The sequence below is a fragment of the Bufo bufo genome, chromosome 4 (assembly GCF_905171765.1).
Source record: "Bufo bufo chromosome 4, aBufBuf1.1, whole genome shotgun sequence".
NCBI classification, from domain to species: Eukaryota; Metazoa; Chordata; class Amphibia; order Anura; family Bufonidae; genus Bufo; species Bufo bufo.
This window is the reverse complement of record NC_053392.1, coordinates 536399621-536420918: the sequence shown is the minus strand read 5'-3', so window position 1 is coordinate 536420918 and position 21298 is coordinate 536399621. Positions and strand designations below refer to the sequence as shown.

The window sequence follows — 21298 nt, the reverse complement described above, 5'->3', positions numbered from 1 at the left end:
TCTAATTTTATATGGTCCATTGAAGAATTCACAAAATACCTCAACAACGATTGGGGTATAATGCTCTCAGAAACAAATAATTCGGTTACTGACGAATATCTCAACCTAGAATTGAATACGGTGAATGGAAGAACTACCACTCGTACTTTTTTTTTAAAAAGTGGATTGCAACAGTTATTTAGATTTTCCCAGCGGCCACTACAAGAAGTGGAAAATCAACATTTCTTTCAGTCAATTTAAGCGCGTTAGGCGAAACTGCTCTAAAGATAGCGATTTCATCACTCAAAGCGAAATTATCCGCACCAGGTTTTTACAAAAAGGCTTTCCCCCTGGACTGATAGAGGCAGCTTTCAACAGAGCCAAAGCACTCACACAAGAAGAATGTTTACCAAAAGAAGGAAACAACCACCAAGAAAGACGCCCCTGAGAAACAACATAGCACCAATTTCATTACTACATCCAACAGCAATCACAGAATGATTAAAGAAGTTCTTTCAAAACATTGGTTCATCTTGAAACGAGACCCCGTCCTGAACAAAATACTGCCAGGAAAATCCCGTCTCACATTCAGAAGAGCCCAGACCGTAAAAAAATCTACTGGCACCCAGTAAGATCAAACAGCCCTTAGGTCAAGGTGCACACCCAAGCAACACCATACCAGCAGGGAGCTCTAAATGTAACCAGCCAAAGTGTCTCTGCTGCAGAAGTATAAAAACTGTTACTTCATTCCGTCGCTCTAACGGTGAAACCTTTTCTATCAAAGAACACCTTAATTGCGGTTCCACAAATATCATCTATCTGCTTGAGTGCCCATGCGATCTCCAATATATTGGACGAACAATTCAGACTCTCCGGAACAGACTTAACAAACATAAATCTAACATGAAAAATAAATTCTTACAACATAGCGTTTCAAGACACACTACGGATCACCACCAGGGCTCTTTCTTTGGATTTACCATCACCCCAATTGAGAGAATTGAACCCAACGGTTATAATACCATTAAAATATTGCGGAAACGCGAAATATTTTTGATCTACAAGATAAACTGCTTGAACCCACGTGGTCTAAATGAGGCCTTTGAGATGAATCTTTAGCAGCCTTGGGCACCCACCAACACCAACTAGGACTCATCAACGTTACCCAATCAGCAACCGTTTATATGTCCCTAACACAAATCCTTTTGGCTGTCATATCCATATTGATCCCCTCTAACTTTTTGTCCACACAACGCATCACCTAATGTCCTGGTAAAAATACACAAAAAACATATATCCTCACAGACCTAGTTGGCACAAAACAAATCCATTCATCACCACTAATTTTATTGCTCTCATTCATTTCATGCACCTGGCGACCCAACCATTCAATCGACTTTAATTAACCATTAAATTTTCTTTTCATTTCACCATTTTATCTTTTTTCCGTCCTCTCAAATTATTCTGTTTTATACTTCGATCACCATTACATTTACTTATTATATATATCCTCTACATTCCATTACTATATAGTCCTTCTTCCTTCCACTCAAATCATTCCCCATTGATTCTTCCATCATTGTCATCATATACATTTTTTATATTCATTTTTACATTCATTTATATATTTTTATTTTTCTCTTTATTTTTATTCTTATTTTATTTATTTTAATTATATCTGTTTACATGCAATTATAGTCACTATCACATCCCTTTTACTTCCCATTGTATAGCTTTTTTTATATCTCATTGTACATGCATTATTGTCATCATTTCATTTCTTTTTATAGCTTCTACCCCTCATTTGACAAATCCCCCCTCCCCACCCAACATAATCCAGTCCTCGTTCTCGCCCACACATGACACCATTGATCGCTGCATCCCACGAGTGACAGGCACGCCCCTGCCTCCATTTCGCACATACTATTATTTTCACCGCGTCCTGTTGCCAGGGCGCAGAGCTCGCGATGCCTCCTACCTTCCGCCCATACATTCTAAAAGAGTCGGCACTGTTGCGTCCGGTTACCTGGGCAACCAGCATCACATGACCGTCGTTTTAGGTCACATGATCGCAATATGTGCAGCGTTGCATCTGGCTTCATTTCCCCAGCCGAACATCACTGCAATCACCTTTATAATTTTATATTTCCACTTTTACCTTCTCATTTATACGTTCATGTGTTATAAACTTTGTTTTAACGTGTTTTGCCTATTGTACATTAAAGTTACAGGTGGACTTTGCTAGTACCTCCCCCTACAATCCATTTTGTGTGTTTTTGCTCTTTTTTTTGTAGATTTAAACATGTGTTTAGTGTCCTTTTAACCATAAGCAGTCTGTACCTGATGAAGGGGTTTTCTCTACCGCGAAATGCATTCTACCACCTGCAAAATTTTTTAAAAGTTCCTGTTTGACAACAAAGGCTAGTCTTGTTGCGCTGTGGGATTATCTCTTTATCTTTTGGAATTATCTACCTCCTCTGGGACTCCAGGCATCCCAACGTGGAAGTGTTCATATCCTTGGCTGCATGACCATCCAACTTTTGGGTTTCACCACCTCTGACTAAAGCCTACATTAGCGTTGTGCCTATCATTTGCACAACCTAACAAGGTGAGCCTCCATTACGGAGTCATCAATTTATTACCTGCCTGGCGTTATTACCCTATGGTGCGCCTGTTCTATTTTTCTTAGAAAACATTGCCTGTTACACATCCAAGAAAGTGAAGCAGTAGTGTATGGTGTATAGACGTCTGTAATGGGAAATCCCTCTGTATATGGCAAAGGGGTAATAAAAAATATCTGACTAGTGTCCATATAGTGCAGAGGAACATTGGTGGACTGGCCATTCACTCTACAGGGAATTTTCCTGGTGGGCCAATGTCCATAGGGCCAGCCGAGCCCTCCTCAGTACCACTTGCTGGGTACATGCTACTAGGGGAACTAGAGGGGTCATTATTAGAGACAGTCCAGGCAGCATGCTGAAAGTAGGGCTGGCTTGTTGTTGTGGTCCACATCTCACTTCCTAAGCCTGTTGCTTCATATCCATATTAGAGACAACTGGAAGAGGAGGTGGACAGAACATGGCAGCTATTGATGGCCACCACAGAGGGACAGCTTCTGGGAGGTATTTTTTGCTGCACTGTGGTATTTGGTATTGTAGGATGGTATTTTGTGCTACACTACGGTATTACTGACCCCGCCAACTTGTATTGACCCCATCTACTTGTGCTGCCCCACCTTCTGTCAATTTGGACCCACCTACAAAATTGGGCCAATTTAAGTTCCCAATCTCAGTCAGACCCTATGCTGCAGAAGTATCCACAAAACAAAAACTTGTATTGCTCCAGAACCTGTGGGAAACTACATGTAAATCCTTTAGTAGGAATGACCAATATTTGTATCTGTGCAGGAGACTAGTTTAGTAAAAGAGAATAAAACTGAATAAAATATTTAAATACTTATACTTGTAAATCATTGTTTGATGTCAGGAAGAAATGGAGAAACAGGCACAATTCTGAACATGATTAATTATTAGAATAATATCCTGTGAAAAAACTTATCTAAATTATATGTCACTTGGTTCTATCTGCTGAAATATAATTTCCTCCGGACCTCCAAATGAGGAAGAATGATGGGTTCAGGGGATTTTTGCATTTATATGTGTGATAAGATAGCATTATTGAAACAGAGGTGGCAAGATAAAGAAACGACTAAAGTTAATAACGTAGTGACTTCTTATGTTCTGAACGTGAACTCTTTGATCTGAGCGATAGCCGCACAATGAGTTCTGCTTAGCTGAAATGATAGCGCTTGGGACCAGGCTGGATAAGGTCTCACGTTCTCACACTTTGGCTGAAGCCAACACAATGCATGGAGGAAATTGTGCAGCAGAAAGGTCGCAACATTTCATTTCCAGGTCCCACTTCTGGTTGCAATTATGTAAATTCTTATTTTTAATAATGGTCAGGTTTCACAAGGGCTTTGGGGGGAATTTTTTTTTTAAAAAATACTTTGTTGAGAGCACGGCAATTCTTGCTAGCTGAGTTTTTGTTTACAACAAATAGGATTTTAAAGCATGAAGACTGTTTTTCATTCGATGGACACACAAGTTATTAGTTAGGTCTGCAGAAATTGCAATAGGAAATCCAGCTTGTCACTATATTTACATCGAAAACAAACTTTTTTCTTTTATGTCCTAATGACTAACACATACCGTACTTCTTAGCTTGGCTTCCAATTGAACCTGTCAAGTCAAAATGTTCTGTGTCAGCCAAAGGGAACTTCCAATTCTTTTTTTTTTATTTCTTTTTTTTATGAGAATTATTCAGCACTGATTTCTGCGTGTTGCGGCATGGGCAAGACAACAGGCCTTTGTCTTGTGAATTTCCTCCTGCCCCGTGCAGGTTTTCCTATAAATCAAAGATTTCAATCTAATTCTTTCTATATTTACTTGTCTTGCTTGATACTCTTGACAAGTGAAAACTTTAGTCCCCCAAAACACTGGCTCAGTTCCAAAGCCGCAATATTTTAATGGGCATTCGTCTTTATAATGTTAACTGATGGAAAATAAAACACCCACAGATGTAATTAGACGAGCAATAAAAGCAAACAAAAGGGAAAAAAGGAAAGGCTAATGAAATGTTCCTTCCTCTAGAAACTTTCACTGTATTCCTCATAATGAAGGCGTATCCTCCGATTCTTCAGGCTGCTGTATCACACCCAGCCGATCATCAGTGGAGGGTCAACAAATATCTCACTATTCCCAGTCCATTGCTCGCCTTCTCAAGCACATAGCATAAAAAGCATATAAATGTGATTTTGACTGGTAAAGTACAGTTAATTGTGTGTTCATATACAGACCCGCAGTATAAATGCAGGTTTTATAATATCTGAGGTTTGTGGCTATGAGTAGATGTGTTTTATGTTAATTTCTTTTGGGAACTGTGTCAAAGTTTGTGTAAAGATATATATATTTCTACTTAAAATCCTATGATTAATGTAGAAAAATGAAAATCATACATAACCTAGTACCTGACAATCTCTTTCTAACAAAGCTAGAACCAGCCCTGTACCTCACATGGATCATGAGATATACCCACTCATTGTTCCAGTTGCTCTGCTAGATTACTTTCAAGCTGGCAGCCCAGGGGGCATGTCCTTTCTGCTGCAGCTCTCTCCCTATAACTGCCACAGATTCTTAAAGAAAATCTGGCTGGTGGCAGTTGAAGGATAGAACTGAGCATGTGCGACCACCTCAGTGATGTGGACGGAGAAAGAAGGAAAAGAAAAACAACATGTTGTGCTATACAGATACATTTAATGAACACTTCAGGATCTATACTACATTTTAAACTACATGCAATTGCAAAAGTATTCAGATCCATGTGCTGGTTTGAAAAAGTATGAATATTTTTCATGGGACAATCACTTTAAAGTGAACACCGACGTGTGTGCTTCCTGTAGCTGGCATTAAAGGGGTTGTCGCACAAAAAATATTTATGGTTTTCAAGTCAGCACCCAGATCTGAAAAGTTTTGTAATTGCATGTAATTAAAAATGTAGTTTAGACACTGAGTTACTTAATAAAATCCTTCTGTATAGCGCCACCTGCTGTTTGTTCTTTTCCTTATATCTCTGTCCACCTAAGTAACATCACTGAGGTGGTTGCACATACACCGCAGAAAGGAAACGCTCTGCGCTATGATAGGGAGAGAGCTGCAGCAGAAAGGACATGCCTCCTGAGCTCCCAGCCTAAAATAAATCTAGCAGAGCAATGAAAGGGGAGATCTCTTGATCCATGTGAGGTACAGGGCTGGTTCTAGCCTTGATAGAAAGAGATAGTCATGTACTAGATTATGTTTAATTTTCATTTTTCACATTAAAGGGGTTTTCCAGGATTTTGATACAGATACTATTCTCAGGGTAGGTCATCAGTATCTGATCGGGGGGAGGTCCAACACCCAGGACCCTCGACGACCAGCTGCCTGCTAAGGCACCGGTGCTCCTGTGAGCGCTGCAGCCTTCTCCATGCTTACCAAGCACAGTGCCACACATTGTATAGAAACTGTGCTTGGTATCAAAATCCTGGAAAACCGCTTTAGGGTCCATTTAGACGTCCGTAGTGTTTTGCGGTCCGCAAAACACTGACGCCGCACATCGCCGGTACTCAATAGAGGATTACTATTCTTGTCCGCAGCTGCAGGCAGGTTGTGCTGACCCAACCCCTTATATTTTTTTCTTTGTAGTATATATTGGAGGCGTGGCGATCTCCTTGGAGTCATTGCACACCTGACCAGTTAATCTGTCCTTGAGGCTGGTTTTAAAGTCAGTATAAAACTGAGTCTGCTTGTATAGAACCTACCATTAGCCATCTGGCTCCAGGAGAAGTATATGGTAGGTTCAGCATGCATGTTGGTACTTGCATCCCTGGATCCGATGAAAGCTGTAATGGCACCGGACGGGGTTACAAGCAAAGTGTACTTGGCTTGCATGCTGACCTGCATTCCCTGGATTTTATGTGGCTGTCATGGCCCATGAACAGGTAGGAACAAGAGTTAGGGACCACTCATGAGACAGCCTTGACGCGGTGAGTGGCTTACTATGCTTTGGCCAAAATATAAACCAATGTCTCATCCAGCATGGAGGGCAGAGTGCTGGATGTAGAGTGCGATCACATTTGCATTTTCCGTTTGTATATGTATTTCGCCATAGTGATGTGCACCTGCAGGCAGGTTGTGCTGACCCAACCTCTTATATTTTTTTCTTTGTAGTATATATTGGAGGCGTGGCGATCTCCTTGGAGTCATTGCACACCTGACCAGTTAATCTGTCCTTGAGGCTGGTTTTAAAGTCAGTATAAAACTGAGTCTGCTTGTATAGAACCTACCATTAGCCATCTGGCTCCAGGAGAAGTATATGGTAGGTTCAGCATGCATGTTGGTACTTGCATCCCTGGATCCGATGAAAGCTGTAATGGCACCGGACGGGGTTACAAGCAAAGTGTACTTGGCTTGCATGCTGACCTGCATTCCCTGGATTTTATGTGGCTGTCATGGCCCATGAACAGGTAGGAACAAGAGTTAGGGACCACTCATGAGACAGCCTTGACGCGGTGAGTGGCTTACTATGCTTTGGCCAAAATATAAACCAATGTCTCATCCAGCATGGAGGGCAGAGTGCTGGATGTAGTGTGCGATCACATTTGCATTTTCCGTAAGAATAGGACATGTTCTACTTTTTTGCGAAGCCACGGACCAGAAGTTCGGGGCCGCTGACCGGAAATGCAGATACGGACAGCACACTGTGTGCTGTCCGCATCTTTTCTGGCCCCATTGAAAATGAATGGGTCCGCATCCATTCCGCATAATTGTGGAAAGGATCTGGACCCATTCTACGGACGTCTGAATGGACCCTTAAGCATGGAAAAACTTCTTTGACAGCTTTGGTACATTATTACTATGTACCTGGCATCATCAACTTCTCTAGCACTTGGCGCATGTTTAATGGACACGAAGTGCAAAAAACTTTTTGCACTATCATCCAAACCTGACGAGAAGACTACCTCAGGATTTGGCTCCAGGATCTTTATATGGTCAGTAATAGGCAGCACAGTGCTCAGAGTTTAGCACTGATGCCTTGCAGAGCGGAGGTCCTAGGTTTTATTCCAACCAAGGACAACATGGAATCTGCATGGCGTTTGTGTGGATTTCCTCTGGGTACTTTGGTTTCCCCCCACACTCTAAGAGACGTCTGTGTTGCATTAGTTGTTTTTTTTTGCGGATCCATTGTAACAATGCCTATCCTTGTCTTGTCCCTATCTTGGTGCTATATAAGCAAATAAAATAAATAAATGCTATATCTATGGTTAACGGTGAATTATTTTTTCTGTCAGTCATTTGCACACCATTTTCAGACTATACATAATGAAATGTTAGGAAATTACCTACCTACCTACCTACCTACCTATACTCTTGAAATAGGGCTTTCAAAAAAGACTTGCTATTTACCAGATCACGCCATCTATCTTTTACCATCAAAAATAACCAATAACGGACAGTAAATGATACATACATATGTAGCAAAACTTAACTTGACAAGTATGTCTTAAGCCTCATGCCCGCAGCCATTGTCGGCTGGTGCCCATATTGCGGCTCGGCAATATACAGCCACCAGCCGCTTGCGTAACACATCATGGATGGTTGATTGGTTCTGCATTCTGGAAGGTACGGTGCAGAACTAAGGCACCACAAAAAAAGTAGTGCATGCACTACTTTATTGCAGTACAGACCATCGGATGTGGATTCCTTTCAAGTGAATGGGTCCGCGCATGCATACTGTGGCCACATGGTCAATGACGGCTGTGTGCAGAGTCATAGCAAACCTTTACTTGAAAATATCAATGACTTCTGTGTCAATTTAAAAATTGCTTCAACTGGTTAACCTTAAAGAGGTTTTCCAAGATTTTCTTATTGATAACCTATCCTCAGGATAGGTCATCAGTATCTGATCGGCAGGGGTCCAACACCCGGGTCCCCCACTGATCAGCTGTTTGAGAAGGCACTACCGTGAGCACCGCGGCCTTCTCTCTGCTTTTCCAAGGCCGAGTAACGACATGTTCATTGATCACTTGGCCTAGGATTAGCTCAACCCCATTCAAGTGAATGGGGCTGGGCGCAATACCAAGCACTGCCGCTATACAATGTACGGCGCTGTGCTTGGTGATCTTCGAGAAGGAGTGCTGCTGCCTTCTCAAAACAGCTGATTGGTGGGGGTCCCAGATGTTGCACCCCGCCGATCTAATATTGATGAACTATCCAGAGGATCCTGGAAAGCCCTTTTCACTACATCTGTAGATGCTGTCTGGTCTAAATGGGCTTCTTACTTTTTTTTCCATCATATGAAGTGCGCTAGACAGAGTTTCATTGAGGGTTATAAAGAAGCCACAGCATAAGCAGCTGCTGTTTTGTGGAAATGCACACTGAGAACACACTTCTGGTTCACAAATTGCTACCATGATGTAGTTAGGATTTCGGCCATACCACCATCTATTCCATCCGTTTATCGTAGACATACAATCCAGAAACCCCAAGATTAAATGCATATAATTGGATATGTGACCATTTCTAATAGGTGAAAAACAAAAGATGAACTGGGAAGTGACCTTCATAGAATATGCTGACTAGCTGAGTCTAGCTAGCAAGGCTTCCAAGCCCCTCGACCAATGTAAATAATTCTTAAAGGGGTTATCCCATGACTGAATGAAATGAAAATTTAAATCAGACATCATAAAGTCATCAGACATGGCAATCTCTTTCTAATAAAACTAGAACCAGCCCTGAGATTTCTCCATTCATTCCTCTGCTACATTTATATCAAGCTGACCGCTCAAGGGGAGTGTCTTTTTTGCTGCAGCTCAGGGAGCGTGTCCATGCTCTCCCTATCACAGCTCAGGGGTGTGTCCATGCTCTCCCTATCACAGCTCAGGGGTGTGTCCATGCTCTCCCTATCACAGCTCAGGGGTGTGTCCATGCTCTCCCTATCATAGCTCAGGAGGCAGTTGAAGATGAAACTGAGCATGTGCGGCCTTCTCAGTGACCAGGAAATAGGAAGAAAAAAAAAAAAACCCTTTAAAAAGTCCTCTAGTATTTACATATATGAAAGAAATGGTGACACTTGCACTATCTGGACTTGCCTTGAGGGTGACAGCCACCACAGGTGTTAATGACCCAGTTTTATAAAATGCTGCATCTATGTACATGAGCTTCCTGATCAGATAGCTTCATCCATATGATGGGCATATGAAATTACTACATACATATTTCTTGTTTGATAAATGATAATCACCACATGGTATCATGCACCAAAATGTGAACTGTGTTTCAATTAATAGTGGTAGGTTGTGGTGGCTCACTAGCAAGTAGTTAAAGAGGACCTTTCACCTGTATAAACTATGTGAACTGAGTATGCTGCCATGTAGAGCGGCGCCCGGGGATCTCACTGCACTTACTATTATCCCCGGGCGCCGCTCCGTTCTCTCGTTATAGGCTCCGGTACCTTTGCTCCTTAAGTTATAGTAGGCGGGTCTTCCCTTGTCCTGTGGGCGTCTCCTTCTCCTAGGCTGCAGCGCTGGCCAATCGCAGCACACAGCTCACAGCCTGGGAATCATAAACTCAGGACCCCAGTGGAATCATAACTTCCACCGTCCGGCCACCTTCTCTTTCACAGCACTTGGTGTTGCTGCCTTCTCTTGGTGTCACTGAGCCACCGTGTAAAGTCATTGTTAGGTTAGGTAAACGCCATCATAATCGGTAACTAGGCTGTGTGTGATGCTGTAGGAGCAAAGTACCACAGAAAAGGGTCAAGGCGGACAACATTCAACAATGAGAGACAGAAAGCATAAGAAACAAGGCTGGGTAGTCAATGGGTTACCTGAACACTGTAGCAAAACTTCTGCCGAAACACAATTGCCTTATTGTTCAAACACAAGAGCGGAGAGGAGACAAGTGACTCCAAGAGAAAGTAAGCAGCAACAGCAAGCGCTGTGAAAGAGAAGGTGGCTGGACGGTGGAAGTTACAATTCCAAATCATTGCCGTATTTTGTTAGTTACCGATAAAGGAAAATTATACATAGTACTAAACGGTTTGTGTCTCTATTATTTGTGAGCCATGATTACTACAGTAAAACTACCAAAGTCCTTGTGAAAAGATCTGAATGTCCAAAATATGTTGGATGAGCGCTACCCATTTTTTCTCTGTCTAGAGAGGCAGGTCTGATGCATGAAGCAGTACCTGCCTCTATCTAGCACAGAAAAAGGGTGGCACCAGGCCTGCAGTTTTCTGGGGGGCATTATAAAAATGCAGAGGGGCATTACCGTGGTCATTATAAAAATACACAGGGACTACTGTGGGAACGTATTATAAAAATACACTGGGACACTACTGGGGGCATTATAAAAATACAGGAGTCACTGCAGGGAGGCATTATAAAAATACAGGGGGCACTACTGGGAGCCATTATAAAATTACAGGAGGGACTACTTTGGCAATGGCATTGCTACTAATGGGGGCACTCTTGGACAGCATTATCACTATTGGCAGCACTGTAGCAGGCACTACTACTAGTGAGGGCAACCTGGGATAGAATTATTACTATTAGTGGGACTTTTAGGAGCACTTTGGGGACTATCTGTATGGCACTGTTATTTTGTAAGTATAGTATTTGGGGGCATTGGGGAGCACAGCGGGCACAATATTGGGGGTAGCAGCAGTAAGTACTGTTGGTGCACAAGGAGGGGGAGAATGATGGAAAAGTGAGGAATCTAACATGTCTGTGTGGTAAACTCTTGAGAGACGAGTTGTGGCTGGAATACATCATCATGACGGTCTGGTTCCAATGGAGAAGGTGAGGAAAGAGAATGTCTACATCCGAGGAGACATCATTGGATGTAAGAGGTATGTAGTGCCTTATGTAATGTCCAAATCAAATATGCCTTTAGCAGTAGGGCTGGGGGATATGGGTTAGATTGAGAATTTGGCACGTGGTGGGGGGCACCATATTAGTCTCCACCTCAGACAACAGAAAAGGTAGAATTGGCCTAAGGACACAGATACGGCTGTGGACAGAAAGGGGACCACTGTCGGGAATAGAAATTCCTGGCTGGCTGTCCTGATTATGGCCCCCATACATAACTCTGCTTGGGGCCCCAGAAATGCCAAGCCCGCCCCTGGCAATATAGCCTTATTACCATCTCCTGTAGTGCAGTATAGAGAGGCCCCATCCCCTTAACCACATTAGGCAGCTCTGCAAGTGGAGGCAACCACTCCTACTCACATTCTAGGACAGGTTGATGGAGGCCATTTTAAATCACAATCCCAGAGAGCCCCTTTAAGCGAGTGCTGCACTTCTCAGGCATTAACCGTTTAGTTCTGTTGAATTCAGCTTTCCTTGGTCCACTTCCTTTCCCGTTTTCCTCATCCCTGCCCATAGTTTTTGCCAGTCTAGTTGACGCCAGTTAATAGACGCAGTGGACGGTATTCAGTTAGAGGATAAGGGAGCTAGATGAAAGTTTCTGAACGCAACATATTGCAAATAAATTCCTACAGGCAAATTCCTTGTAAACAAAGAGAATGCTTAAACGGGTTCATTATATAAACTTATAGCTATAAGAGCTCTTAACTGGTCATGTTTTCAGCGTATTGTGTTTCAGTTCCCCTCCGAGCTGCACTGTGGTCAATGGTTCTTACAAGTCAGTTATGACAAGCGCCTGAAGACTGTTCTCACAGTAGGAGTGTTGCAGAACTGACTCAGCAGTCTGACACGTTCCCGTATGTAACACTTCCATGTGTTGAGTGAGCAGAGATCTCATTACTGCGGCTGTAGACCCAGCGTGCTGCTTAATCGCTTTGTAATGGCATTAAAACCGCTAAATAAAGCTAGGTGTACAGAAAAGGTTTTGTGGGGGATTTTGTTTTTTTTATCCTGCAAATGCAAATGGATTAGATAATCAATGCAAGAAAAATCTATTTGTTTTTAAAAATATTTCAAATTCCAATACATTATAGTGATTGGAAAGTAGGGTCCCAACTAAAGAAACTGAAATATGCCAAGATGAGCATTTAGCCATCAGCTAGGTTGGCCCCATTACCAAACCTCAGTGTGGGGAAATAACTGAAAGATCATGGAAAATAAATTCAGGGCAAACCAACACAAAGTCCTCCTCCTGTCCCTAACCTGCACCATTTGGCAGCTCCAATTTAATTTTCGCTAGGGGCCCCTCACCTGTATGCATACCCTTGCTCATTCTACATTGTGAAGTAGATGTAAACACTTTGGGGGATGTTCAGGATTTTCTGACGATTCCGAGGATCTGCTTATTTTTCTCATGGATACCATAGAGGAGGGCAAAAGGAACACCACCATTAAATTGGGCTCATCCTCGTTCGGATCCACTGGCACATCTCCAACAGATATCTAGATTTCTGCTGTAGATCCTCTTGTAAATGCCTATGGCAAATCTGAGACGTATGATCATACCTTTAGGCTAGATCCATAAAAGTATGTTTAACAAAATGAAACACTACCATGTAATTCTGGACAGAACCTGAAAATTCACAGCACTTGATCAAAAGGCTGGGATGTTGATGAACAAACTACAGGAGAGCTTTTCCTAGTTACACTTTGATATTATTAGAAGAGTTACTGTCTAAAGCTATATTCAGAGGAGCAATGTAAAACCCGCTAATGTTCAGGGCGCTAAAAATGGTTGATTTAAAATGAACCGCACTTGGATAGTGTCTGTGTGAAGTCCGTTCTGTGTGAAGTTCTCACAAATCCATTCTCTTGTGCAAAAACTGGACCAAAGTAGTGCATGCCATGATTTCCTCTGCATGGACAGATGATCTGTGTGGAAAATTGAACATGCAGATTCCCTACTGACTATAATGTGTCAGTGTTCAGTCCATGTGTTGTCTATTCTACACATGGATAGCACATGGACGTTAACATCGCTTCTGTGGAGAAGCCCTACGGCTTTGTTCACATCAACATTATGTATTCTGTTCTTCTGTGCTATCACAGGAACATACAAACAGAAGGCAACTCAAATACTGATCTGACACCAGCTGGATCCAACAAACCCCACTGACTATAATGGGATCTGTTTGTCATGGAGTCCGTCATTTTACTGGACAAAATATCAAAGCATGTTGTGCTATTCTGTTCACAATTTTTAGCAGAATCTGCAGTGGAAGCCCTTTTAGAGCCTCCAACACAGATAAGAACGGCATCTAAGTAGCCAGTGATGACAGCCATATTTATGTTTCAAGCATATGAGTTAGGGCCAATGGGTTGGGACCCAATGTACCAACTAACGGATTTTATTTGGGGCTATCTCTAAGGCTATTATCCTCGCAGTCCCCTGCTTTCCACCCTTTAACCCCTATACAAGGATCTTGACGTCGCTACCTCCTGAGATTGTACTGGTATAGTTGGCGGCTGAACCACGCGGGTCAAAGACACCAGTGCGTAGTACTGAGGAGTCAGGCATTAGGCGAAGCCTGAATACATTCCAGGGTCAGGGCAGGCTGAGTACATGCGTAATCCAAATACCAAATCCAAGATCGGGGAAAGGAGGAAGACGATAGACAGGCTAAGCACGATACATGGGTAGTCAGACAAGAAAGCGCGCCTTCGCTGGTTACTTGACACTAGGAAAGCCAGTCATTGGCTAGGGGCGCATTTCGATGTGCACGCTGGCCATTTAAGATGCCAAGAATGAGCACATGTCAAACCTAGGGAAAAGGCCAGATCCTTCCAAAGCACATGCCTACAGAAGACATAGTCTGCAGAAGACATAGCCTGCACTGACGGCTAGGAACGCCAGGAGCGGGGGTACGGCGGCAGGTGGAGACCATCAGGGTAAGAGTCCATGCCAACGGGAGCACGTTGGGCATGGACCGCCGTCATAACAATATGTTCTAAGGCCTAAGCATCATCATTGCCCTACAAAGCCATGAATACATGCATCCCTTACTAGTAAAATGTGTGCAAAAAGAACGATCTATTGGCAGACGTTTGGCCTGCAGAATCTTAAAAGACATCATTTGTTATCCAAATATATCCTTCAGACCAGGCACATAAACGCTATGTGAGAGGGTCTTTATTCTGCTGATGGTTTAGCTAGGCAATGGAAATGGATTGTATGGGTATGAAACAGATGGATCTCTACTGGAGTAAGCAAGTATGCTCTACTGATTTAATACACAATCTATAAAAGCAAAAACTAGTAAATTATACAATAAGTAAAGTACCCACAGCACTGCCAACCATCTTTCCTTCCATTTTATAAGCAACAGTAATATCATAACTTCAGCATTTTCCAAGCCTTACTGACTTTTTTGCTAAAATGAATAATAAAAGTCTTCACAAAAAAGTAGCTGCATTAAAAAATCATGCAAATATGCGCTGTAGAAGAGCAATTACTATCTTATAAAATGTACCTGCTAAGAATAGGTACATCAAGTAGTTTGATATTTATCGTTATATGAAAAGGAACGAAAAGTCCCGCCACAAGCTTCGCATTCCAGGAAATTATCTCTGTAATTATGGTCAAAGCCTTACAACTAAGTTTTGGGTTTCAGACTCTGAAGGTCTCTATAGGATGTCTGAATGGCACAAAGTCCCGAATGAGGTCATCTGCATACCTAATGGTCCGGATGCCTTGGGCAATGACGCAGAACAAATGTATCGGATGTTCCAAAAAGTCTCCTTCACACAGTTTACCAACAAGGCAGGACTACTCGCTTGGGTTGATTATCATATCGAACACATCAAGAGTGTTCATTTCATTCGAGAGAAAAGAAAAATGTGTATCACTTTGTAGTCCCGTGCAAAGAAAGCAGCTATCCTCCTGTCTGTTCTTTGAAACTGTAGATAAACATTTTAATTGCAAGGTAAAAAAAAAATATTAAAGCGACCTCTAGGAAATACTATAGAATTAAAGAATAATAGACTTCTATAGAAAATATCTCCTCTTCTTAATTAACTACTCAAAGGAACAAATGGAGAACTGAACAACTGAGGAAACGGGTCTAAAATATAAATAAAAGGAGGGAAGCGTTGTCCTATCTCTGATACTGAATTAAAGGGTTTGTATCAGGATATAAACTGACCCCCACCACTTGCCTATCTCCAGTCCCATAGAGACAGACTGGAGTGGCAGCGCACATGCTCAGCCACTGCGCTTTTCATTCAGTGACTCAGGACCCCAATTCTCGTGACCACTGGGGGTCCCTGTAGTCAGACTCCCACCAATCTGATGCTTGTCCCTTATCCTGGGTATAGAGGATAACTTTATATCTTAGTACAATTTCTTAGAGAAATACTATTACATGTTTTTTACAGAAGTATTTAAAGGATCAAGATATATATCATATGTTTCACTCTATAAGATGCACCCAAGGGGGAGGGGGACACAGCTACTGCCCCCCCCCCCCCCCCCATGCACATAAACATTCAGCCTAGCATGCATCTGTTCTCAATAGGGAAATGCAAGACACCTCTGCTAATGGCTTTTCTGCCTTGAGAACAAATGGATTGGGCATGTTGAAATCCAACTACTTGATCATTTTTCTCCCTAACATCCTGCATTAGTGGACAGTCGGGGCACCTCCATACACATTAGATCAGGGTTTCACAACCTGCTGTCCAGTGGCCACACGAGATGCCATTCTGTGTGGCCCCAATGTCAGAGGAGTGGCACACCGCATGGAAGCTATGGGTACTGGTGCACTGTCCACCATTTCATATATATAAGTAGAATGGGGCTCTCCTGATCCCTGTGAGGAACTCCATAAACTACAATGGACAATGCACGGCCTCTTTCTTTCTGGAGTACAAAATCAAGGGGATGGAGTCCTTGAGCTGGAACTGGCACCTATCAGAAATGTATACTTTCAATAGGTCAAAAATATCTTTAGTTTTAAAATCCCTTTAAAGAGTAACTTATTTTTATCATAAACGAATAGTGCAGGGGAATATAAAAAGATTTGTAATATATCTCATCAGAGAAAGATGCTTCCTTTTTCTCTTATAAGACTGCTCTCCTGCTCACCCTCTTCTTCAATCTCAATTCACTGCATAGATCCATCCTCACTGGAACACGGGCTGCCTGCTCACTAAAGGATCAGATTACATAGAAGTCTATGTGGATCGGAAGGGAGAGGAGGAGAAGAAGGGAGGGGCTGCTGGAGACAGGCAGAGACTGACACAGAGACTGCTGGTTTGTAAATGATTTACTGTCTTAATTTACTGCTGTATTCACATCTAAAGTACTCAGTACTGTTGTATAATGCACTCCATTACTGCTGCATATTATCCCGTTTCTCCATATGTAGTCTATAGGCATACATGATACCTATTAGTATCCATCCACTAGCTCAGGAAAAAAAATAGATTTAGGGCTCATGCACACAAATGTGTGCTGGTCCTTATGTGCATTGGTGCGGTCCCCAATGCATGGGCACCATCCATGAACAGGTTCATGATCCGTCCGCATCGCAAAAAAAATAGAACATTTTGTTGATGTGCGGAGGCATGGACAGAAAGGACCCACTAAGGAATGCTTCGATGGGGTTCTGTGCCTCCGCTCCTTCCGGATTGCGGAACCATTCAAGTGAATGGGTCTGCATCCGTGATACGGTGTGCACATCGCCGGTGCCCTATATTGCGGACCTACTGTTTGCGTGCCGCAATACGGGCATGGACGGGCAAACTGCTAAAAAATGCCAGATCCAAGTCATATAATAGCCAGAAATAGCTTTATTCCTCATGTACACTTACATGGAATCTTATTCAGAAAATTTACCTGAAATTACCTAAAATTACACAGTTTCATTGCAGGCCTTGGGATCGATTCAATCTAACATTGTGGCTCTCCACCCAGAATACGTTGTGCACCCCAGCATTAGAGGGTTGGCCAGTCCCAATGATCTCAGTGGGTTTAACCAACATTGCTCTAATGTGTATGGCCACCTATAGACCTCTCCTCTTACATTAACAGGAGCGTAGGGCTCAGATATAATTACTGTATTCTTCCACATCTCTAGTTTTTCATTTACTAAATATAAAATGAGTAATTTCCCAGAGCCGACCACTGACTAAACTATTAGCACAAACTGCTGTAAGTTTTCACATGAGAACAATAATGCAATTATGTGAATCAGAAAGTTGTGCAATTGTAGCAAATGTCGAAAATGCAAAAATTCCTGCCTTCAGATATCCACCGTGAAAAATTAATTGTTTTACTTGCATTAATTAGCTCTTCTAGGAAAATGTCACATTGCACCCACGTACGTAGAAGTTTTTTCCCCCTGCAGTTTCATAGCAAGCCAAATGCAAATGATCATAGCGCTAGAAAAAGCTGTAATAACATATGAAAATAAATTTTTCTTAAAAGATGCTGATATATAAAAATTACTGGAAATAATACGCATATACTACAGTGCATGCTTGAGACTGCACACAGGGGCTCGTTCACACAAGACATTTTATGGAAATTCAGGAATTTCACAGATATTGCAGATGTTACTTTACAGATGTGTATCACTTGCAAATATTGAGATTTTTATTTCACACACCCTTTTTTTGTAAGTATGTTAAAAAGAACAGGGCCCAACACTGGTTATCTGGTACCCCACTAGATACCGTGGACCAATCTCAATGAGTTCCACTTACATCCACCTCTGTTTTCTATAATAATTTTTTTCACACAATTAGGCTACATGCACATGACCGTTGCGTGTTTTGAGGTCCACAAATCGCGGATCCGCAAAACACGGATGGCCCCGACAGCATTTAATATAACTGCTTATTCTTGTCCGCAAAGCGCGGACAAGAATAGGACATGTTATATTTTTTTTGCGGGGCCACGGAACGGAGCAACGGATGTGGACAGCACACGGGAGTGCTGTCCGCATCTTTTGCGGCCCCAATGAAGTGAATGGGTCCGCATCAGAGCCGCCAAAACTGCGGCTCGGATGCGGACCAAAACAACGGCCGTGTGCATGAGGCCTGAAACATATTTTTTTCACAAGGTCTTGAATTGTCATTTTATGTATCAACAGTATTGAATGTTATTGAAAAATGTAAAAGGATTTTCCCTGATTTTTATACTGATGACCTATTCTCAGGATGGGTCATCAGTATCTGATCAGTGGGGGTCCGACACACAGGATCAGCTGTTTTGAGAAGGCACCGGCGCCCCTGTGAGCACCGCTCCCTTCTCGCAGCTTACTAAGCACAACGTCATACACTGTATAGCGGCTGTGCTTGGTATCACTTCAATGGGGCTGAGCTGCTCTTAGGCCACGTGACGGATGAACACAGAAGCGTCACTGCCTTCTCAAACAGCTGATCGGTGAGGGTCCCGGGTGTCGAACCCCCACTGACCAGATACTGATGATCTATGCTGAGGATAGGTCATCAGCACTAAAAACTCGGAAAACTCCTTTAAATATGCAAGACCCCCAGTTTCACCCTAATGTTCAGGTGAGGGCAAACACTTACCTTTCAGAAACAGTGGACTGGTCTGTGTATATTCCTTGTTTTTTACTTGGCCCTGCTGTCTTCGGCTTTCAATGTGATGCTTCACTCTGGTATCAATTGTGTCTTTAAGTAACAGACAAACTTCCTGAGAAGGAAATCAATAAAAATATTATTCAGGAGGTCTGATATGAGCAGTGTGCTGCACATAATGCTTTACCTGGAAGACGCCCCCATGGCAAGGGAAACAGTTATCAGAAATACCCATGGGACACAATGGTATAGAAGAATAGGTCAATTTCTTAGTTTCACATTTTGATCCTTTATACTGTATTTCATTCCAGTTTTTTTAGTACGCTATTCTTATTATATTGTTGTGTTACTTAAGTCATACATATCAGGTCACAGTTTAATACTCTATGGATGGTTTTCCCATATCATGGGAATTACCTTGCAGTACATTGTAGCTTGGAGTCTGTCAGCAGTTTTGATAGTGCAAAACTGCTGATGGTGCTAGATAGGGGTCTAGGGAGAGCAGGAGAAACTTTTATGAGGAGTAGTGTGAATATGAACTTTTTTTCTGCCAGGTTCTGCTCCTGTAAGCATCCAGGGGGCGGTGCTACACTGTGCTGTGCTCCCTGCATTAGGCTGCTTCATAGACCCTTGCCTGTGACAGATATAGTGGCCTCCCGGGTACTAGATACTATAGTTGTACTCAAAGTAGATAGGAGTGGGTGCAAAGGACAGCAAAGTGAAGCTCTGCCTCCTGGGCACTTGCAGGAGCACAATAAAACTTCATATTCACGCTACTTCTGATAATAAAAGCTCTACAAATGTTATGCTTATTCTGCTCTCCCTGGCCCCTACCTAGAGCTGTCAGTAGTTTTGTATGACAGACTACCTGGCAGGTTGTTCTTCTGCCTGAACAGCCTGCCAAATTTCTAAACTCAAGTGAATATAGGCTAATACCTTTCCTTCCTGTTGGCTTTGGGCTGAAACCCCTACAGGAAAATGTGTCTCAAACCTTCTCTAAAAAAGAAGTGTTGCTAGTGTTTTTTGACTAGTTGATGTTTTTAGAATTTTGATGATTAGAACGGTCTAGCTTGTTCCTAGAGGTTGTCAATATTTTTCCCGTCATCTCTTCCAAGTACAATCACCTGTGGCAATGAATAGGACAAATGCAAAAATAAGTGTTCATTATGTTGAAGGTTGAGGGTTATTTGGTTCTTAGAACTAGGAGAAATCTTACTGTAATTCAATGTTTCTTGAATCATCATTCCATATGAAGACTTTCTTGGGTTTTCATGTCCAATAAAGCCATAAGTATGATTAGTCAAATACAATCAAGACTTGCCACTTGTCTCTTTTGACAAATTGTGAAGGCTAAACAGGTCCACAGACCTTACAACGTAAACTCCAATTGGTCCTGTTACGGATTGCCTTGTTTAGGTAATGGTTTGCAGAAGACATTGAAGAAACTATAGGAGTCATTAGAAATCCCCTTTAGGCAAATAAAAGAGGGCAACCTGCAAAAAAAATCTGCACCTGTGAAAGGCAGGTAATTAGCCGACAGCTCAGAACACCTTGTATTATCTCCCTCAGATTGACAGTTTAAAATGGATTATGAAGTCCACGGTATTACCAGAGCGTCTCATTAGACAGCTGTAGGAAAGACAATGAGACCTCATATATACCTCAAATATGGCTGATTTAACCTCTAGATAGTTACTAAGTACTATGACCTTCTTCCATATACTTAAGAGACAGCTTCTCGTACACAGATCTCAGCACCTGTCTGTGCCCCAGGCAGCAAAAACATTTAAGATCCACCGGGTTTGCTGGGAGTTACACATACAGATGTGCAAGTGCTCCAAGCCTTTTCCGTTTTGCGCCTTAAGGCACTTACAAATTGTACAGTCAAAATTTATTAAAATGCTAATCCAAGGTAGTAAAGCTTTAGTAGTAGCAGCCTGTCCCACAACTTGATGCTTTTTGGGCAACTATAGGTAATTTTGGGGGCAACCATAGGTCATTTTTGTGTGCTTTTTGCATTTTGTCACAGCTTTGTTGAAAGAGATGAAGTGGTACTTGATTCTCTTCTATCTAAGTGCTTTCTTACTAAGGCCTCATGCACACAAACGTATTTTCTTTCCGTGTCCGTTCTGGTTTTTTTGCGGACTATATAAGTGCGGGGGAAAAAACGAAGGTAAGGTACTCCGTGTGCTTTCCATTTCCGTATGTCCATTCCGCAAAAAAAAAAATAGAACATGTCCTATTATTGTC

At 42.2% G+C, this 21298-nt stretch overlaps 1 protein-coding gene across 3 annotated transcripts in view; it reads right to left on the bottom strand.

The window, feature by feature from the left end:
- LOC120999016 (SLX4 interacting protein) overlaps positions 1-21298 on the bottom strand; it is a 225668-nt gene that overhangs the window by 80118 nt on the left and 124252 nt on the right. For all 3 annotated transcript variants that reach the window (XM_040429896.1, XM_040429897.1, XM_040429898.1), the window contains one exon: positions 19040-19163. In XM_040429896.1, the coding sequence (XP_040285830.1) occupies positions 19040-19163 (124 nt within the window). The remainder of the gene's footprint in view (positions 1-19039; positions 19164-21298) is intronic.